This window comes from Eulemur rufifrons, chromosome 20, assembly GCF_041146395.1.
Source record: "Eulemur rufifrons isolate Redbay chromosome 20, OSU_ERuf_1, whole genome shotgun sequence".
NCBI lineage: Eukaryota > Metazoa > Chordata > Mammalia > Primates > Lemuridae > Eulemur > Eulemur rufifrons.
Window position 1 is genome coordinate 15169848 of NC_091002.1, and position 22792 is coordinate 15192639.

The 22792-nt window shown below is 40.4% G+C and overlaps 1 protein-coding gene across 4 annotated transcripts; it reads right to left on the reverse strand.

Annotated features, from left to right (window-relative positions):
- Window positions 1-423: 423 nt before the first annotated feature.
- Window positions 424-21973, reverse strand: YWHAB (tyrosine 3-monooxygenase/tryptophan 5-monooxygenase activation protein beta). 4 transcript variants are annotated; one of them, XM_069495481.1, is made up of 7 exons: window positions 21791-21973; window positions 19896-19990; window positions 7407-7709; window positions 5107-5230; window positions 3771-3934; window positions 2820-2915; window positions 424-2543 (listed from the first exon to the last, which is right to left on the reverse strand). In XM_069495481.1, the coding sequence occupies exons 3-7, from the start codon at window positions 7704-7706 to the stop codon at window positions 2487-2489; spliced, it is 741 nt and encodes a 246-aa protein (XP_069351582.1). In that variant the 5' UTR covers window positions 7707-7709; window positions 19896-19990; window positions 21791-21973; the 3' UTR covers window positions 424-2486. The 4 variants fall into 4 exon arrangements, with proteins under 4 accessions (XP_069351582.1, XP_069351583.1, XP_069351581.1 ...); XM_069495480.1 differs by having other exon boundaries at window positions 456-2543; window positions 7407-7720; XM_069495482.1 differs by lacking the exon at window positions 19896-19990.
- Window positions 21974-22792: the final 819 nt, after the last annotated feature.

Here is a 22792-nt window from a genome sequence, read left to right on the forward strand (position 1 = left end):
TTTTTTCTCTCCTTGTGGTAGTGTAGAAGTTTTCAGAAGAGGGTAAATCCCATGACAAAACAGTGCTGCAGGCTGTCAGAGAGTGTTAGGGCGGATGACCAGAGATCAGTATAACCATCATGGGCTTGGTTATAACTCAGGGTTAAAAAACGTGGGAGGTTTGAATACAATGTAAAACAATTGTCCACACCAAATCTTAGAAGCCACAAAAGAGGACCTAACAGCTGGATGGTTTGCTGTGGAAGGTGGACAGGCATCAAGTGATGGATGCAAAGTGGCTGTCTAATCAATGGTAATGTCTTCCCATTCCCGCACCTTGACCTCCTGTAAAGGATGAAATAAGTTGTTTGCCTATTGTTAAAGAAAAGAGAGAGCCAAAAATAAGTGTGATCAGAATAGTGAGAGATGGTGGTGACACATCAATTCACAGGCAACTAACTGATAAAATTTTTTATTTCACTTTTGAATTTTTACACTTTTCCTGATTATTCTGTGTAAGGTGAAACTAGAACTGTTTAAAAGACATACACAAATCTAGTACATCAATAACCGGGGAATTTTCTTTTTTGCTATACTATTTTCACAACCACGGGTGTGCTTGCTAGGCAATATAACCATCACAGAAGCAAACGTTAGGCAGAATACTGGTAAGGAAAAACAAAGCAAGAAAGAGCTACCAGATATACACACAGGCTTGGTTCCACATTCACTACTGCATTTTCAAGCGCCAAGTATTAACTGCACATTTTTGTTCAGCTAGAAAGGAGAGAGGGATTTTTTTTTTTCTTTTTTTGGTTTGTTTTAAATCAGTGCATGAATTTTTCTTGTCTCATTTCAGCAGATGGACAAACAGATGGACTCTACAGCTACGTGGAATGTTAAAGGTAGAGGGGTGATACTGTGAGACCGATAGGCCTGTCTATGCTTGATTCTCTCCATTGCAGTGTCCACGCAACTTCCCTGCATTACAGGGTCTTGCTTAAACTCGTCTGAGAACTGAGCTGGAGGAGTACACTTGGGAGATCTGGTGACAGGTACTAACAGGCATTATCAGGGTCAGGGCAGGCTGCAATCAAGGGAGAAATCATGGAAATTTAAAAATACTTTTTTGATTCAGATCTTGGTATGACTGAAGACCAACAACCGTGTTCAGAACTGGAGGAAGACAGAACTATGGTGCCGGAAGCTCTTCTCTTTAAAGCAAGGCTTGCTCATCAATGTCTCTAACCCCTGCCCATATACAGTATTAAACGGTGAACAAAAGATAAAGATAGAATTCAAAAAGAAAAAAAGTAATGAAACAGAAGGACAGAAATTTAAAGAGAGAAGAGAAAACCAAAGTTAACAGTCTAATAGGACAATGGGAAAGAATGTTTAGATTTCAAAATTTAAAAGCCTAGAGCTAGGAAGAATCCAAAGACTGAGTACTCCTCAAATGAAAGGCGATCTCTACAGAAAATTATTATTATTTTTTTTTTTTAGAGACGAGATCTCTTGCTGTATTTCCCAGGCTGGTGTGCAGTGGCTATTCACAAGTGCACTCGCAGCGTACTACAGCCTCATACTCCTGGGCTCAAATGATCCTCCTGCCTTAACCTCCTGAATAGCTGGGACTACAGGCGCATGCCACTGTGCCTGACTCAGAACATGATTCTTAAAGTATTATCCAGAAAACAGATAAGGCCATTCATAAAATACACGGCTTATTTTCCTTCTTTAGCTCAGTGTTAACAATGAAAACAGATTTCACTACTGAAGCACAAGTTGCAAATTGGTAACATATTGCTGCAGGAAAGGGGGTTCGGGTTCAGTCAGGTGTGTTATAGGAGCACTAGAACTTTTCAAGGTGTCATAAGCCAGTTATCTGCCACAAAGAATTTCAATTTCAGGCTTCGAGTTTCCTCAGGGGAAGACACTGTGGACATCTGTGGTCATGAACTTTAGACTGGCAATAGCCCAGACCTGTAAAGTGTCTATAACCCCCGAACTACAGGCAGAATTACTGTGAATTACCATTCAACTCGAATGCCAAATGATAGGTGTCTCAGTCCGCGTCCCAGCCTCACAATATAATCTCTATAACTTTCTGTACAACTTTACAATGGAATTGTATTTCAGTGACTATTTTGATATCAGATTAAACTTTCCAAAATGTTACACATAATTCAGATCTATTTTTTTCTACCAGTAAGAGTTCTGCTAAGTTACAAAACCCCATAATCACAGTGTTCAGTTTAAAAAAAATTAAACACACAGTAATCCTGTCAATGTTAATCAAAATCAAAACTTCAGAATGCCGTGGCATTTATATGACCAATCTGAGTTTTAGATACAAATACCGGCTGTGTATCCCATGAACCATTTTTGATAGGCTGAGGCTGTGAAAAATCGAAAGTCGACGTACGATTTTTTTTTTTTTATCGCACAAAGGGATATATGTGGAGGGTACAGAGTGTCACCGAACAGATCACGAAGCACAACAGACATTAGTTCTCTCCCTCCCCAGCATCTCCTTCGTCTCCCTGGTTTTCCGACGTCCACAGCTGTAAAAGAAAGAAAAAAAAGCTATAATCAAAGTAGGGTTACTAAAACTAACCCAGGGAGGTATTGCTCAACTGTTCAAAATTCTTCCTGTGGTACTGCAGACAGTGATGACTGCAAATGTCAAAACTTTCGCAGTCATTTATGACCAATTTAACAATTTAAAACATTAACTATATTTAACAGGGTACAAATCCTCTCTTGAATTTTGGGCAACAGTGAATTATTAAGTAGGTGAGTAGGAAAAAGACTAGAAACCCTCTAGAAGTGGTACTTACAGTGAGATTGTCCCTAAGCAACTGCATGATCAGGGTGCTGTCTTTGTAAGACTCTTCATTCAGTGTATCTAATTCAGCAATCGCTTCATCAAATGCCTAAAACAAAGAGCCGTTAGCCAAGAATTCACAATTTCTCTGGAGCTAGTTTAGGCCACCTTTTTCTGCTAAGTGAATATAATTTCTCTTTTCGTACAGTATTTTGGGGGGAATCTAGGCTATTATTACCTTGTTTGCTCGTTGTTCCAGCAAACATATAATGCATATTTATAAAGCACCGACGATGACAGAAATTCCTGGATAAGAACTTTGCTGTACCTAACATGTAAGCAATATTACTGTTAACCCTAGTACAGTCATCCTAGGCAAATTCACATGTTTTAATTACCAAAGACATTTCTAGCAATCCTCTTTTTTTAATTAAACAATGTTTTTTACTAAAACTGAAAAGGTCTGGATACAGGGATAAAGGGAGAATGGTGAAGCTCACATCTGATTTGATTAAGTGATGGAACTTTGAGAATTCATTTCAGACAACTTTTCCAAATTAAAAAAAAATTTAAATAACAGTATGCATAAGAGACTACAAAAATATTTAGAAGAGGCCAAAAGAAGAAGATACGGATAATCCAGCACACAGGGAGAATGTGATCTGATTTCTTTCTTTTTACAGCCATAACCTCAAATCTTGATTGAAGGATGACGATACATAACCAAGGGCCAAAGCTTGATAAGAAACAATGAACTATGTTCATCTGGAATCTTCTAAAACCACCCCCCCAAAACCGTAATCAAACAAAACAAAATGAAACAAAAACCAGTAAGAGGTTTTGAGAAGGAATCAAAGAGTGAAAGGTCTGTATTCATTATATAAAAGATATGCTCTCACCCCCAGAAACTCTTTCAAAAAGCATCGTTTTACTATGATCAGAAACCACACAGGGTCTTTCTCACCGTTTTTGCCAGGCTGCAGGCCTTTTCAGGAGAGTTTAGAATCTCATAGTAAAAGACTGAGAAATTAAGTGCCAGGCCAAGTCGAATTGGGTGTGTAGGCTGCATTTCTTTCTTACTAATTTCAAACGCTTCCTGGTAAGCCTGCTGGGAGTTCGACACGGTGGCTATAAGAAAGATGAAAAATATTAAAGGTTGAGTTCTTTCATAGGTTGCATCACACACTGGATCCACCATCAAATTATTTTACCAAACTAGGCAGGAGCACATGTGACCTATCAAATGAGGTGTCTCTACCATTCAATTAAACATTTGTTAAATATTTATTCTAAGCCAAGAAGTGCATTAAATGCTTTGGAGAGAAATAAAGATGATTACAGCAAAGTCTGCTGAAGTAGTTAAGAAATAGATAGAATGTGGAAAACCGTCTGCTCTAGTGGGAAAATCCTGGGCTGTAGAGTCATTACACTCAAACCTGAATTCCCAACTCCTATTCACTAAGTCTGTGGCTTGGGGCAAGTAAAAACCCCCACAAGCCTTGGTTTCCTTACCGGAAAAATGGGCAGACTGCCACCTAAACTCTATGGTTGGGGGAGGAATACATGAGATTCTAAAGTACTTGGCACATAGCAGGCACTTAACAAAGTGTAGCTATGGTTATCACCATCACAATAATACATGATAAAAGAAATGCTTCACTACAGTAGTTTCATATTATCAAATATTTTAAAGTTTCACCTCTAAAAAAGATGGCTACCAAATAATCCTCAAGATAAAGATAAAGGTCTCTTTAGGCCAGGCGTGGTGGCTCATGCCTGTAATCCTAGCACTCTGGGAGGCCAAGGCGGGAGGATTGCTCAAGGTCAGGAGTTCGAGACCAGCCTGAGCAAGAGTGAGACCCCGTCTCTACTAAAAATAGAAAGAAAATTAGCTGGACAACTAAAGATATATCTAGAAAAAATTAGCCGGGCATGGTGGTGCACGCCTGTAGTCCCAGCTACCCGGGAGGCTGAGGCAGGAGGATGGCTTGAGCCCAGGAGTTTGAGGTTGCTGTGAGCTACGCTGACGCCACAGCACTCTAGCCCAGGCAACAGAGCAAGACTCTGTCTCAATCAATCAATAAATAAATGCACTCTACACCAGACATTTAATGTCTCCATGTTTGCCCCTTAGATATATTTTGCCAACTCCCATGACCCTGTTTATCACAATGCTGTGGTCTTTTAAATTCTGAGTGCTGTGATGTTAGTGTCTATGGTGAACAAAGCAAAAACTTTGCTCCCATGAAAGAAGATTAGCTCCACTATTGATCAAATTTCTTTTTAAAAATATTACTTACTTTGCTTATTGTCTCCAGATGCCACCTCAGAAAGATACCTAAAATAATCTCCTTTCATTTTCAAGTAGAACACCTTACTTTCTGGTTGTGTAGCATTGGGAATGAGATATTTGTCCAACAGCTCCTAAAATATGATGCACATTATTAAGAATTTAGAATTATTTACAAGATGTTAAAACTATGTTTGAGATTAGAGATTCACACTAGCATTTGTAGATAATTTTTTAGAACATTAACAACAAAAAAAAAACAACAAAAACCTCTATTTTCCACCCAAGCTTCTAAATGTTGGTTAGTCCAGGTCATAACAGCAGATGCCTGTATTCTTCTGTTAAATATCACTCTGACCATCCATAAGGGTTAAAGTACAGCCATACAATGAAATGCTATGTAGGCCTGAAAAATGGTGATGCAGAACTACACAGGTAACACAGAAAGACTATTAAAAGAAATGAGTGGAAAAAAAGCAGATTATCAATGCCACAAGAATCCTATTTTAATATAAAAAAATATGTATGTTATATATGTGTACATGCACACAAATACATAAAGGAAAAGCCTGGAAGAATCATGTTAATAATGGTTCTCTGGGTGATAGGATTAGAAGTGATTTTACTTTCTTATTTATATTCTTCTGCCCTGTTCCCCCTCCTTCCTTTTTAAAAAAAAAACAAAACTCATAAACATGTATTATGCCTATAATTAGAGGGGAAAAAAAACTGTCAATTTTTGAAGGAAAAAAGTGATAATAGAACAAAACTGCCAGGAACTAAGTTTAGAATCAACCCAACCTGGATAGAAATCCCTCTTTTGCCACTTATGATCTGTATCTGTATGACCCTGGATAAATTACCTAATTACCCTGAGCCTCAGTTCCTCAGCTATACAACGGGGATCACAAAAGCCATCATCTAGGGTAGTTATGAGGACAAATGAGCCAAGGTACATAAAGCGCTTAACACGTTGCCTGGCACGTAGTAAGCACTCAAAGAGTAGCTAATATTATTAATAATAAATTCCTTTAAACATTTATGCTTACAACAAAAGTAGTTCTGAAGGAGTCCAAGCTTCGTATACAGAGCAATATTTTCGAAGAGTTGTTTTAGAATGTGGCATCCTGAAAAACTGGTTAAGAGGCAGTAAGTACCATGCTCTTCTTCACATTCTTTCAGTTGCTCTTAAAAGCTGGTCTACATTTCAGGAATTATGGAACTTTCTTGCCCTTGGAATGCATGCCATACTTCATCTGAATACCAGATGTACCTAACATTCAGGAATTAGTGCACCATTAACAAACCCCCAAATTACCAACAGGCAACAAATTTAGTCATGTCACTCTTACACTATGAGTTTAATAAAAAGAGGAGCTCAATGCAAAGCTTAGTTATGAGGGGATTTAATCAAAGTGAGAAGATGCAAGGGGCAGCAGTTGTTTTAATATTCTCTGCAGACAGACAGGGTGTAACTCCTTATGGTTTAGGGATGAGGAGTACTGCCTGATGGCTGACAAGCTTTGTACTGGTTTTCAAAAGAAAGGTGTCATGGGCAGTAATTCGGAGAGGCAACCAGCAGGGGAGGAGGTAGATCCACAAGTGTGAATTCCTTTTCCCTTCAAAGCAGCCCTCATTTTTACCTGATTTCACCTGGAAGAAAAAAAAAGTTCCCAGTGGGCTCAGGATGTGAGGGAAAGACAATACACTCATGATTTGCTCTAGGATATGAGCCCCTCCCATTCAACTCCAAACTGGCTGGAGGGAAGCAATCATCTGACTAAGGCTTATGTAAAGCACAGGAGAGGAGAATCCCCAAACCACTTTTCATTTGGCTTTGGAATGCATGCTGAACCTGCTGGAGGCGCCTAAGTTTCAGACAAAAACAGGACACTGTGAGGGCATGACTGAGGAGAGGCTGAGAGACAGCTCAGGTTTTGGATCGTACTGGAGATGACATCACTACTCAGACATATACAGAACAGCCTATCTGCGGCTGCATCTAGCTAGAATCCTATCTATGTGACCTCGATTTTTAAAAGAAAAGATGGAGGGGTGTTGAATAAATGCTCCTCTTTTTCACAGGTCTTTTTGATAAAGAGAGGAAAATACCCCTTAAGTGATAAACAATCTCCGATCATGCAAAAAGTGAGAAAAATCACATCATATGCTTAAAAATTAGTTGCAAGTGACTTGCAGCTTTCCAGTATATTCAGGCACCTCTCGTAAGCTGCTTGAGAGTCTGCATTTGTATATTAAATTAATATTATGTAGAAATCATTGTTTAAAACAGAAGCACTGGCCTCTTACCAGAACGTCGTTGCAGATGTCCTGCAGTTCTGCCTCAATCTTCTCACGGTACTCTTTCCCCATCTGCTGCTTCTTCTCATTCCTCTCTGTTTTCTGTTCAATGCTGGAGATGACACGCCAGGAAGAACGGCGGGCGCCTACCACGTTCTTGTAGGCCACAGAGAGCAGGTTTCTCTCTTCGTTGGAGAGTTCATGCCCCTGTTCTGTGACCGCCTTCATGGCTGCAGCCATATCATCGTAGCGCTCAGCCTGCTCGGCGAGTTTGGCTTTCTGCACCAGCTCACTCTTATCCATGGTCATTCCCTAGAACAAGACTAGGAGAAAAAGAAAGAGAAAGCAAATGTCAGGCTTCAGGGCCCGGGAAACATATGTGTGAATCTTCTTCCAACCCATCTGGAAAGAAGCATACTGAATGAGAAACATCTAGTTCCAAATGCCATCAACAACAGTGACCGTGTATTGAGCACTTAAAGGCCAAGTACTTTGTTAAGGCCTTTTTATTATTTTAGTCAATTAAGTTTCCCAACAGTCCTACAAGGTAGGTATGTTTACAACAACCCCCTCCCTTTTCTTAGGAGTGAAGAAATGAAGGTTCAGAGAAGGCAACTGATATACCCAGAGCAACACTGCAACCAGATGTTAGAGAGCCAGAACTCAAACTCAATCCATCTGGCTCTGCTTTTGTTTTCATCCACTATCTTAATTCGCCTCCCCAACACAGACTGCTTAATAACTATTTCTTTAGAAGTTTATGCTAACTGTATGTCCTTTAATTCTCTCAATAATTGTCTGTTTTTCTTTTTTTAATCTGTCTAATTCCCTCCCATTATTATAGGAAGTGCTCTCTTCACTGTCCTATAAGGAATTATCTGGTTTGACCAAACCTGTTTTTTCCCGAAGTATAGGGGGAAATACTTTAAGTAGGATGACTGCTTTCATCAATCTTGAAGCAAAAGATATGATTTTAAATGATCCATTTGGCAGTGCCCATCAAGCAGCAGACACCTGAAAAATGGGAGCCATTACTATCACATTTTTTGCAGTTTGCTAACTTTGTTATAAGGACACACTGCAGAGGAAGAGCATAAATGAAGGGCAGGGGGCCTTGGGCCCTACCTAGCTCTGCTACTTACAAGACGTAGGACTTTGGTTAAATCACTTAACCTGAGAGCTTCCATTTCTTTACTGATTCCCAACTCTCTTAACGGGGTTGTTAGGAGGAACAAATGACCTAATATATGTGAAAGCACTTTGAAAAGTTTAAAACATTGTACGTAAACATCAGGCACTAATTTTGTATATAGTATAGGTTGCAAGAGATAGGAGAGTACAGCAAGATGCACTGTAATAGAACTTCAAACCATACATGAATTCATCTGAACTGTAACTGAGTTCATTTAAAAGTTTTTCTGAAATGGACAAAAATCTTAGTGACTTCAGTTTACCAATTTATCAAATCCTTTACATAAACCAACCAGTGAATTATATTACTCACCTCACCTTAGTCAATTTGCCACTATAATAATCATCATTCATAGAGTGTAGTAATTTTTGGTTAATGTGTAGCTAGAAAGTTATTTACTAAAGAAAAAGAGTTGGTTTAAATTTCAATTTATCTACCTATGTTGCATAGTGTAAAATTAGGCTAATATCTTGAGGTATAAAAGGATGAAAAACTACTTAAATAGTAGTGGGAATGTCAGCACTTTTAAAACAAATTCTTTCATTACTATACTACATGGTATCACAATTTAAGACTCTGAAAATGATAATTTAAAAATAGCAAAGAAAGTATAACTTCTACTGAAAAAATGGTTTTGCCTCAAAAGTTATTTCTGTATTTCCAAGAGAGAAATTCTATACACAGGGTCCTATCACATAAAGATATTTTATTAGATGGAGTACAATGATACAAGATACACTTTTCAAAATCTAGGCAATACAGAAAAAAAAATCGATCTTTCTCCTATAGCTTATTATCTAACTAAATCACATTCTGAGCTGTGTCCTATGTAAGGCTCACTAATTGTAAGCTTACATTGAGTGAAGTGAGTCTCACCCTGATCCACCTGACACCTTCACTCAACACTACAATGAAACTAAGGCAGAGACAGTAATTCCCAAGAAATATTCCATTTGCTCCCCTTTATTTCTCAGAAGCCCACCCCAACCCCAGCAGTTAGGAGGAGCCATATGGTAGTTCTGTCCAATGAAGCATAAGCAGAAATGATGCTACTTCCAGGCTAAAACTGAAAGTCCTGGCTGGGCGTGGTGGCTCACACCTGTAAACCTAGCACTCTGGGAGGCCAAGGCGGGAGGATCGCTCAAGGTCAGGAGTTTGAGACCAGCCTGAGCAAGAGCGAGACCCCTTCTCTACTAAAAATAGAAAGAAATGATCTGGACAGCTAAAAATATATAGAAAAAATTAGCCGGGCATGGTGGCACATGCCTGTGGTCCCAGCTACTCGGGAGGCTGAGGCAGAAGGATTGCTTGGGCCCAGGAGTTTGAGGTTGCTGTGAGCTAGGCTGATGCCACGGCACTCTAGCCAGGGCAACAGAGCGAGACTCTGTCTCAAAAAAAAAAGAAAAAAAGAAATTAAAACTGAAAGTCCCATGTGTGGTTCCCTAAACTCTCTTCTCTTAGAGCAGCCACCTAGAAGGCCATGTATTCTAGATGGTACAGTCATGCAACTGTGGAGTTTCTGCCAGCCTGAGTCCCTGAGTGACTGTACAGTACAGATTCCTACAGACCTCACTGGATGTGCAGGGTGAAAAAAAGACACTTTCGTTGGGTTAAGCCATTGAGATACTGGGGCTGTTACCATAATACAACCTAGTCTACCCTAATACAAGTACATCAAAAACACTTCATCATCTTGAAATTATATACAATAGTCGGCCCTCCATATCCACGGGCTCCACATCCACAGATTCAACCAAGTGTGGGTAGAAAATATTCTAAAAATAAAAATCAAGAATACAAAAATTAAAAATACAGTATAACAACTATTTACATTGTATTAGGTATCACAGGTAATCTTGTAGACCGTTTAAAGGTACATGAAAGGACATGCATAGGTTACATGAAAATACTATGCCATTTATATCAGGGACTTGAGCGCATTCTTTGAATTTTGGTATCCGCTGAGGTCCTGGAACCAACCCCCTCTGTGGATACTCTCTCAGTGTGTCCAACTTTCTTGACCATAAAGTCTTTGAGGTCAGGACAGTATCTCCATCATTAAATAACCCTACTTCATTATTCCTAAAAGTGCCAAGCACAGCAGAGAGAAGCCAATTTTCAATGACTCAACGAACTTTAGAAAATTTCTAGTCTGTAGGCTAATTCAAAGTTACAAGTCCCTTAGAGGCCCACTTCAAAGTTCAAAAAACTACCTGTGCAACTCCACCTATGAAAGATTCCAAATAACAAAGGGCTGGCTAAAAGCCAATTCAGAGTCAAGCCACCTCATGCAGTTATACTGGAGTAATAGAGAAATACACAAGATTGACATTGCTAAAGGATGCCATGAAACTCTTTGGCCTAACCAGGCCCCCAATTTATAGTAAGTACCATCCTCCTGTCTCTCAAGCATTAAAAGTTAAATCATACTTCTCCAAATAATCCTGAGCTCACCGGGACCTCTCAAATGTCCATTCCCTATTTCCCAAAATAACATGTAGCCTTTCTGATTTGGGGCTATTTTAAGCTTCTGTAAGATCATTGCAAGAGTTTTTGGGAATTGAGAACCATCATGATACAGTAAGACTGAATGCATGCCTTAAAAAAGTCTGTATCCATATATCTATGTTTCAAAAATTTTAATTAAACACACACACACAGGAACAATTTGCAAAAAACAAAATCCATAGCTAAACATCCTGATGGCTACTGCTTACATAACTTTTGACTTATATAATGTGGATTTTGAAGCAGCTAGACCAATTTCAACAGGAAATGGGTTACACAACACCCAGCAGTTTGGAGGAAGGCAGCAAAGGAGAAATTAAATTGTTCCTATTTCTATGTCTATAATAAACCTCCATCCATAATCTCGCCTTAGTCCCACGGCTTTCAGTCACTCATTATCTCCAGCCTCCTTCACGTCTTTGCTATGAGACCCATTTTATTTTCTTGAAGCTCCGATCAAGTCACTTCCTGCTCAGAATTCTTTAAAGTTTCCTGCTGCGGAGAGTAGAGTCAGATTTCCTCCTCTGTCAGTGAAAGCTTGCCAAGCTATCTTCCCAGACTTTTCCCACAACATGCCTTCCACATACGAGCTTCTGCCAAAATGATTTTCTCACATACAAAGTGCTTTTCTGTCTTTGCTCACTAAGCCATTCCCTCTACCTGGAATGGCTTTTCCCATTTACTCTGCATACAAAATTCACAGCAAGGCTCAAATGCCATCTTCCTCCACGAAGCCTTTCTTAAGCCACTAGTCATATGTGGCTATTCACTTGAAATGTGGCCAGGGCCACAAGTTGAAATCATAATATCTTGGATATAATGGGTTAATTACCAAGTTGTTAAAATTAATTTCACTTGGGTTTTTTTTTCCTATCTACTTATTCATTTATTTTTGAGACAGGGTCTTGCTCACTCTGTCACCCAGGCTGGAGTGCAGTGGTATGTATGATCATAGCTCACTGTAACCTCGAACTCCTGGGCTCAAGCAATCCTCCTATATCAGCCTCCCAAAGTGCTGAGATTACAGCTGTGAGCCACCATGCCTGGCCTTTTTATTACTTTTTAAATGTAGCTTCCAGAAAAATTTAATACATGTGGTTCGCATTCTATTTCTATTGGACAGCACTTAGATGAAAATATTCTCACAACGCATTTCATCTATATCTGTCTTAATGTATTATCACATTTCTTCAGTACTAAAATTATTTGTATAATATCTCGAGTCCATTCCTACACCATAAACTCCTTTAGGGCGTATCTCCCACAGCGTCATGCACATAATTGGTACGAACATCTGCTGAATGAATGAACAGATCCTGAAATGAAAGAATAAAACCACAAATTTGGTAAAGTTCTCTCTTTTCTCAAATAATTCAAAACACCTATTCTCAGAGCATATTCAATCCTCGTTACTTTTGTACCTCATTCCTTGAGTACTTCTCCAGCCTTCAAAATTCCTCTTCCTAAACTACCTCTTTGGCCATGCCTTCACTGTTACTTAGTAACTGCCAATGACTGCCTTTTGGCTACTCCATCAAGTCCAAACTCTACCTTGGCTTTCAAAGTTCTTCATGACTTGGGCTGGGCACGGTGGCTCACATCTGTAATCTTAACACTTTGGAAGCTCAAGGCAGGAGGATCTCTTGAGGCCAGGAGTTTGAGACCAGCCTGGGCAAGATAGCAAGACTCTTATCTGTACCAAAAAATAAAAGCTAGCTTGGTGTGGTAGCGTGTACCTGTAGTCCCAGCTACTTGAGAGGCTGAAGCCCAGGCATTCGAGGCTGCAGTGAGCTATCACACCACTGCACTCCAGCCTGGGTGAAAGAATGAGACCTTGTCTCTTAAAAAAAAAAAAATTCTTCATGACTTGTCTCCTCCTTACCTGTTAGGCTTTCTCATACACTCCTCCTCAACACGTACCTTTCTCTTAGACTGGACACCACCTCATGCCCTATAAACACCATGCTCAATTATGCCCGAAACTGCTTTTGTAGTTCCCTTCATTTAGAATGCTCTCCTATTTACTACCTGCCTATGCAAACCCTATTCATACACCTGGGGCTAGAAAGCTCCCCCTCCAACCCCAACTGCCCCAGCCCACACTGATCGACCCTGCTTATGACTCCAAATACACTTGTAGCCTATTACAAAGTCTAGGGCTCCTTGTACGTCCTTTTTAAGGTACAGATGATGAGTACTGTACCATTTAGTCTCACATGTGTGTGCCCTCAAAAGAAAGCTTCACATTTGTTTCACATTAATGCCTAAAACTGTGCTAAGCACAAAGCACAGGCTCAAATGAATAATCTGTTAAGTTTTTCAACAAATCATTACTGGAAGAACCCAAGGAACATAGGCTACTTATATGTGGTATAGCAGAAAGGCAAAAGCACTACATGTCAGAGTGCAATGTGCCCCTACACAGCCATGTGAGCTTGTTAAATGTCAGCCTTCCAAGCTATAAAATGCAGATAACAGTATGCATCTCAGAAGAGCTGCTGTGAAGATGAGGGGCAGGGAATTAAAGAATAGTAAATATGGGCCGGGCGCGGTGGCTCACGCCTATAATCCTAGCACTCTGGGAGGCCGAGGCGGTGGATTGCTCAAGGTCAGGAGTTCGAGACCAGCCTGAGCAAGAGCGAGACCCCCGTCTCTACTAAAAATAGAAAGAAATTATATGGACAACTAAAATATATATAGAAAAAATTAGCCGGGCATGGTGGTGCATGCCTGTAGTCCCAGCTACTCGGGAGGCTGAGGCAGTAGGATCGCTTAAGCCCAGGAGTTTGAGGTTGCTGTGAGCTAGGCTGATGCCACGGCACTCACTCTAGCCAAGGCAACAAAGCAAGACTCTGTCTCAAAAAAAAAAAGAATAGTAAATATGGAAATCTTTCTTTAAAAATGCATAGTGCAAAAATAAATGTGAAGTACTATTATTTCTGTCACAGTACCTACACATCACTGTTTTAGCTACAAAATGTGAGCCTGGATTTTTTCTTTTTTAATATACAAGCCCATGAAAAGAAACAGCAAAAGTCTAATTAACCTTGTACAGGAAGCAAATATGTTATAATGTTAACATTCCTAGATAAGACCACCTCTCAGTGTCCTCAAAATGGACATACATGTTAACTATAACTGACTCTTACTCATTAGTTCCTAGTTGAATTTTCTAGAGATGACAAATAGTGATGGTTTATAATCAAGGCTTACTTTTCTACAGGGACTTTGAAATATGGTCCCACCCAAAAAAAATATCGGCAAGCGAGCCTTTATTTGCCTCCTAAAGAGCTTTTAACAGATTAGTCTCGTCATCAGGCATGGTACCACCACAGCGGAGTCAAGATACCAGAGCAGACAGACTCATCAGAGGCTGCAGGGAGTTTGACCTGCAGTGAGCCAACAGACTTTCCTAGTGGTGGGCATATTTCAGGAAGACACTGACGTGCTTGAAAACAGGAGTTCTCAAGCACACCCACATGATGATGATGGCTGTCAATCTGTTCTAAGCCACTGGATGCAGCAAGTCAGAGGACTGGGAAACATTTGCCAGTAAGAGCAGCAATTGCTTAGTGGAAAACTGGAAACAATCTAAATATCCAGTAATAGGGAATGGTTAAAAAAGATTGATTATACAAGATTACATGACCATCAAAAGAAGGGATTTAATGACCTGGAAAGATTTATGTAAGAGCAATGGAGGATGGGGGAAGGTAGCTCATTTTTTGTTAAATATCCCCCAAAGAACATACACATGAACAGAATGGTTAACATGAAATGATTAACAGTAGTTATCTCTCCAGTGTATCTCTGGGTGGATAACATTGTAATAGGATTTTCTTCAAATAAACAAAACCCTAAATCAGAAAATAAATGCTAAAACAAGAGTATCTATGAACCAACCTAGCCCTAGTAACTCAATTCTTTGCCTAGGGAACATTTTTCAGTCAGAGTCAAAATACTGAAAAGTCATTTCCCAGTGATCAGACTAGACATCCACGGATAAGGACCCAAAAAAAGGACTATCCATTGCTAATCCATAAAAAAAAAAAAAAAAAGGCATTGCAAAGACAGAAAAGAGTTGAAAATGATAGCTGTGACCCTTTGAGACACTAACTTTCAGCTATGTTTTGTTTTCAAGGAAAAGAACATGCTCAATTCTAAAAACGATAAGCTTTGCGTTTAATACTTTGTTAGAAATTTAAAATGGGCATTTCATTACCTATCATACATCACAAATTACTCAAGCTCCTTATAAAACATGGTGGGATCTGTTTTCAGGAAAGCCCTACATACAACAAATCTGAGCTTCTAAAGAGAAGTTGAGTGATTTTTCCATATTTCCATATTATAACCTCTCTGCATTTCAGTTTCCTCAATGTTAAAAGGAGATATTAATAGCTATCGAATAAAATAATGTAAGATGGCTACTAGTGCTAGTCAGAATAAAGGCTCATAGGCAAATATTCTTACTCCTAAGCTTCTTCATAAAAAAGTAATGCATATAACCCAATGTGTGTTGAAGTAAATGCAAAATGAAAAACCCACCAGTATTTCCAGGAACTCTTTGGATTACCCACTGACAGGAATTCAAAAGAGAAATATAAGAAGTATGGGCCCTCTAATCAAAGGAACATAAGAAGACAGGGTTACAATGCTTCTTGGAAAAGCAAGCAGCTAGAATTAGAGAGAAGAGGTTTAGTTTAAGAGTAGCTAAGTCCTGATTCATTCTATAGGATGGTAGAGCTCTGCATAGGAAAGAAAAAGGGAACTCCAGGTGGTGACAGGAAAACCAGATATGTGAATAAAGTGCATGTATGTTTTTCTAGATGAAATAGAAATCAAAGGCCAAAGTTTATAAAGAAATGAGAATTACCAAGCCCAAAAGAGGAAACTGACAAGAACATCTTAAAATCTAGACTCAAAAGTTTCAATGGGGTGAGGAACTGACTGCAAATTCTAAATTGCATTCATACATATACCATGCCAGATAGAGCATCCACAGCACCATAAAGTAGAAGTTACAGTTCTGGAGTCACTCTGCTGAAGGAAAAACAGATGCCTAGCTACTGCAGGAGGGACTGAGAAAGTCAGTACCAGGTGGCTAGTGGGTGTTATCCAGAAAAAGTTAAGTACTCCTGGCTCTCAAAGAAAACTACTCACTGAAAAACGCCCACGCCAAAAAATGTCTGTGTGCCATTCTACACACAAAATGTAGAGCCCTGTAATACATTTAATTCCATTCAAACATTTGCAGGTTCTTTGTTAGAAACCAAAACACAGCATATCTGAAATACAAAGTCATTAGCACTATGTCCAGTGAACAGTGAATTGTGGTGGGAAACTACATCTCTTTCAAAATCCCTTCCCTCTTCCCCATCAGTTGTTGAATATCATTGCTAATTATGTAGAATTAGCCAAGATTAAACTTAAAACGAAGAAGGTGTTAAGTGACACACCCAAGGGCATACATGTGAATCAACAGCAGCTATAACAATAAATTGATTTCTCGGCTTAAGTGATCAATCTAAAAAGACAGCCCAGCTCGTTGACCTTGTGAATAGGTTTCAGAAGTTTTGGGCCCAACATAATGAAGCTACCCAGTACCAATTTACCAGGGAAAATTACTCTTCTCTGAGCCTTGGTATAGTCATCTGTAAAGTCCACAGGACACCTGACCTCTGTGAGTCTGTTTTCTCATCCGTAAGATGGGCAAATCTACTTACTAGGGTTCTTGTAAGGAATACATCTGTTCATGATGCAAAACATTTTGTACAGTCTCTTGCACACTGTAAGCACTCAAATAAATGGCAGCCACAGTTATATTCCACACAAAGTTAACAAATGGTCAGCCAGTGAAGGGACACTTACTATGTACCTCATTTCTTTTAAACCTACACTGCCTTCTTTAAAGACTTTTAAAAGAAAGGCACACGTCAATTTACCTATGCCTATTTCTAAAACAGCAGTCATCACAGTTTACTGTAAATCTTTGTTGGCTCCCACACTGGAGTGTGAGTTTAAGGTGGGAGTCCAAACTCTTATCTTTGGACACCCAATGTGTAACACAATGCCCCACTGAATATCCAACTACTCGATCAGCTGATGCATTTTTGAAAAGTGAACAAGCTGTTACTTTCTACGTGGAAAGAAATAGGTAGATACATCTGACCTATAAAATACAAACTGTATTTATAGTCTTAGACCACTTTTTGAAAAAAGCCATCTCAGCTCCAATCAGGAAATGACACTTTGCTTTTTGCAGCTACCAATCATTATATTTATAGATTCAAACTGAGTTTCAACAAGCCTTTGGGATACTTTCTGTCCATCTCCTCCACTCAAAAGTCTAATCAGTGAGCTACACAAAAAGCCAAACCACCTAACTGGTTTAGTAAACAACAAAAATATCCACCATCTATGGTCTGCCCAAACGTGCAAAGCACTTAGGGATTTATATCAACTCATTTGATCCTAAGTATCCTATGTAGTAGGTGACATTGTCCTCTTTTATAGAGGCAAAGAGTAACTCACTCAGGGTCACACAGCTATGTATGACAGATCTGGGATCTAAACCAACATTAATTTTAAAATTAATGCTCTTTCCTATATGCAGCACTATCTCCTAAAGATCAATTACGATTCCCAATGCTTACTTAAGGAAAAGATAGAATTGTCAATTTTTTGAAGAACCATATGAGGTTATTACAGTGAGATTTTACAACTGGTCTGTTTAAGCTAATTTATCTATCTTTAAAAATCAAAATAAAATCAAGGAGTTAAAAACAGCATAAAAACATATGCCAAAAACTCATCAAACTGTCAAACAAGGCTCAAGGTAAGGCTCTCAGCTGAGGGCAAACAGTAACAATAAACAGGGCTCATATCTATTTTACTGTAGCCTTCAATCTCTTTGTTCCGGTCAAGGCCATTCAGAAATAACTTTTCTTGTTGGGTCTCTTATGGGAAAACAGCAAAATAACCAGTACAGGAAAAACTTACATAATAAAGAACTGGCCAGAGTTTTTAAAAAGTCAACTATTCTAAACTCTGCTGGGAATGACTTGTTCTCATGAGGCCATAGATAATTTTTATCTTATTACAAGTGTTAGAAACACACAACTATACCTCTATTAGAAGACCTTTTAGCAGAGAAAACAGTAGTACAATTGGCTTTCAGCATACATACCACGAAATAGAAAGCTCTTTTAGAATATTTTTCCTTCTTTCATTTTCCCCTTAGAAAAATTCTCTCAGAATCCAGCTCCAACTATTAGTTTCTCCATCAAGACATAGAGATGACTACTAGGATCATATTCATGTAGAGATCAAGATGGCTCTAAAGCATACAAGTTGCTATTCTATAATCATAATTTCTTGCTCCCTAATTGTCATCTTTCCCTAGAAAAACACAGGATCCAAGGATCTTAGAAGTCCTTTTACAAGGAAATTTTAGTCCATTCTCTAAGATATTCTCATTTAAAGGAAACTGCTTAGTTTGTTGACACTGAAAGAGCAGGTAACATAACAGCATGACATAACTTAGAATTTTCTCTCTACTTACATAGATATATTCCCTCATTTCCTCCTCCCCAACAAATCATGGAAAATCTAAAAATCTACAGAAAAAGTAGTATGATAGACAAAAAATAGTAATGATCATGACCAAATTCTATTAGATGAAGAACCTAGGATTGTGTGCCACAAAGTAACTGATGAACTTTCTCCCTGGTATGAAGCAAATACTAGAAAAACTAGATTTTTCACAAGCTTGCTTCCTGATGTACACTAGCAATACTATCCCTACAGGCCAGAATGAATATATTCCCCCCGCTAAATTACATTATGTCTATCTTCAAAAATAGCTAAAATTCCTGTTCAAACATATTTACTTTAATAGGACACGTGTAAAGAAAAATTAAGTACTAAATGGTGTTCACATAAAAAAATACTTGTATTGTTCCACCACAAGTAGAATTCCTTAGAACCAGACCACTTGGCTTTGATTCCTGCTTCTGGCACTTACCTTGTGTTGTGTGCGTGTGTGTGTGTGTGTGAGAGAGAGAGAGACTGGGGAAATTATGAAAGAGAGAGATGTTGGGGAAATTATTCATTTCTGAGCCTCAGTTTCCACATCTGTAAAATGGGGCTAGCAGTCTTACCTCTCACTGGTTGTTACGATGACCAAGTTAATATGTGTGAAGTACTTAAAACAAGGCTTTGCATACAGTATGTGCTGTAAGCAGTAATTACTATTATAATAAACTAATTGTCTGATATTACCTCACCAGCTGGTGAATAAATCACAAGTGGATGGATTCTATATGTGTCCATACTATATAGCATTATATATAGCACATATATGTCTAATCTATATATCCATGCATATAGCCAAGTAACATCTATTAAACATTGACTATATCCCAGATGCTTAATTATTGAGTTTGTCACAATGCAAAGACTACATTACTATTTGCACTGCACAGATGAGAAAATGACTCAAAAAGATAGGATTTGCCATATGCAGAATAAAGTTCTATAATAATATATCTTTTTTTGAAAGCAACATGTGTACAAAGCAGAGTTGGGTCTCATCAGAATGTAACTGGAGGAAAAAAGCCATTAATAATCAACTCTGATTAAAAAATAATAAAACCAAAAGCTTATATTTAACAATTTGAAATTTGTAAAAAGGCCTCATGACAACTCTAGCAATAAGGAAACTAAGAACCAGAGATTGATTAACATGCTGAAGACTACACAGAAAATACTGCAGGTAGGATCTGAACCAAATTTACCTGATTCCAAGTCCGGTGCTCTTCCTGCTTCTGTATCCACAGCCAAATGGGCAAAATGCACTTTTTGTAGTGGCCCAAATCTCTGGAGACTCTGCCTAGAGAACCATCACGACGGGAATTTGCTCAGCCTGGTTTTATAGAGGCTGCCTCCCTGATCTATAGAGCTCCAATTCTAAAATGGCTTCAATGTAATACAAGCACTGCATGATGGGAAATGTGCAGAAGATTATAGGGTAGGAGTCATACTCCAGGAGCTGACAGTCCATAAATATTTGCTACTGATGAATGAGGATATTCAATCTGAGAACTAAGTCTACAGTCTAGACCAAATCACCTCATTTCTCATAAAGACTTCATCTACAAGATGGGTGAATGGTTTCTTATCTCACTGAAAGGAGAGGCAAGGAAAATAATTTAGCAGTTGCTACTGGATTATTAACCTTCCATTTTGAAGGCCACACTTAAATTTCTAACTTAGGTCCAGTAAAACTGACAGGCTTTACACTCACCACACTGTGTGCTGCTAAGGATGGTGCATCCAAGAAAAATAAAGGCTCAGACAACTGAGACATCCCTAAGTAAGAAACGGGGTGCACTCGAAGCAGTCAAGAAGAAATTCATTAAGAACCAAGTAATACTTATACATTCCCAACATGAAAATGCAAAAAGCCAGTGTCCAGTTCTATAAACTGCATATGTGTGTGGCTTCATAAAAACAATTGAGACAGAGTGAAAATGCAGACAATTTTCATGTTCTTGTAACTGCTTCACCTTTCTGTTTTGGCTCCTGTGGCAGGCTGCTTTTATATGTTCATAACATCACCTTGCCAAATTCCATCTCCCACACAAGGCAAGTAAAATCAGAGCCTGATGCTATCTAGCCTTACCAAAGAGAAATGTAGTGAAGGTGATGACAAGAAACACGCATTTTTGCAGAAAGGTTGGCAAATTGTTTTACCAATGCTGCCACCTTTGAAAACCCCATTACATGTGAGCTCTCCATTTGCAAAAGACAAAGATATATTCATCTTCTGAAGCAAACGAATCCAAATCACTACCACCCCTTCCCCACCACCAAGGTGGCCCCCAGGCAAATTTCAGACCGAAAAACGTGCTAACACACAGTATGGGGGAATTTGGGGCAAGGACACAAAAGATTCTGGCATTAAATGACGGTAAATATCGTGGGAAAATACTCCGATTCTCAGCTTCTGATATTCTTTTTTCCTGGGTATCCGGCCTGACTCAATAACCGGTTCCAACACATTCATTTTCTTGATTCAAACCCCAATCCTATTCTTCCTAGGGAATCTTGGGTCCTGCCAGGTTCCATAACCAGCAAAGGATGATGAAATGGCTTTACTGCAAAGTGGGAGGGGGTTTCCCCCCTGCTGTCTCCCAAGGTTAAACCCTTATTCCCTTAGGGGGAGTGAAACAGGGGCTCGAGAACTCACCCCATTTGGCTAAATTTTAATTTTTGGAAACCGCAAAGCACGGAGCACGGGTGACAGGGCTAAAAGGGAGGATTCTCGCCAAGCAAGGCGCAGGGAAGGGTTGCATGAGGATCATAACTAGGGAGTGAGGAAGAGGATCCGGGGTCCAAGGCCCCACTGTCCTTTCCAGCGCAGTACGGAGCCGCACCCCGCCCGCCAGGCAGGGCCGCAGGCGGCGAGGGAGGCCCGGGCCTCTCCAAGAGGCGAAGGGCCCGGCCCCGGAAACAGGGAGGGGCCGCGGCTAGGCCAGGCCCGCGCCGCAGGCGTCCGCGCTGGGCTCAGGAGGCAGCGCGCCGCTATACCCCGGGGCCCGCACGCTGGGCCGCCGTAGTCGCAGCGGCCAGAGAGGGGTTTCGAGCTTGGGCCCCCAGGGGCCCCAGGTGGGCCCCGCGCCGCACTCACCGTGGGAGGGCTGCAGGGGGCAAAGACGCTTCCAAGCGAAGCTCCGAGCGCAGTAACCGCTTCCTTCCCAAGCCCGCTCCTCAGGCGGTGACGGCGGCTGCAGTGACTGCAGTGGCGGTGGCGGCGGCAGCTACCCCGGCTCCGGGATCGGCGGCGGCGGTGGCGGCAGCTCCACTTCCGCTCCGGCCACCACTTCCGCTCCGGTCCCAGCCTCGCCCCGCCCTGCGCTGTCTCCTCATTGGGTAAGCGAGGCACGGGGCTGCCCCAGCCGCCTGAGAGGGGCGCTTACGGAAGGGAGGAGGAAGAGCTGAGGGCTGTGAGGCGGCGGACGCAGGAGGCCCGGCCGGGGGAGGGAGCCAGGAAGGGGCGGGCGAAGGGAAGGAAATGGGGACGGGGAGCGGGAAGAGGAGGTGGGAGGCGAGAGGGCGGGGCTGGAGATGGTGATCAAGAAGTGGGGTGTGCCGGAACAGGGAGAACAGGGGTGAGGCTTGGTTTGGGGCTTGCCCTGTGTGTTTGGGCTGGATTCCGAGGGTCGTCGCTTACCACCCCACCCCGGAAGTAATCCTCCCTGGGTTCGAGGCCGAGGTCAGTCCCCTTTTGCTGTGTACTTTGGGACTACTGGACCTAGGGAAGAACAGAGATTGCACATCCCAAATTGTTCTTTAATCTTTTTGGAATCCTTCAAGGTACTTACTATTTTCTCCTTTCGTAGACTAAAGAGGCTACATGAAGTATCAGGAATGGAACGCTAACTCTTAAACCCAGTCCTTCAAAATGCGTCTCACTTTCATTCCTTCCCTTTCATTTATTCTTTCAACAAATGTTGAGCAGGCTTTCTGCTTAGTGCTGGAGACAGCAATGAACAAGACAGTTTACAGTCCTGTAGGAGAAAGAACAAAGTAAATGGGCCTTTGTCATCTCTCCTTTACCCTTACTTAACTTAATGCTAGGCTTCTAATTCACCACTCTATTCTCAGCCCTGCCTCCATCAACTGCCAAGTG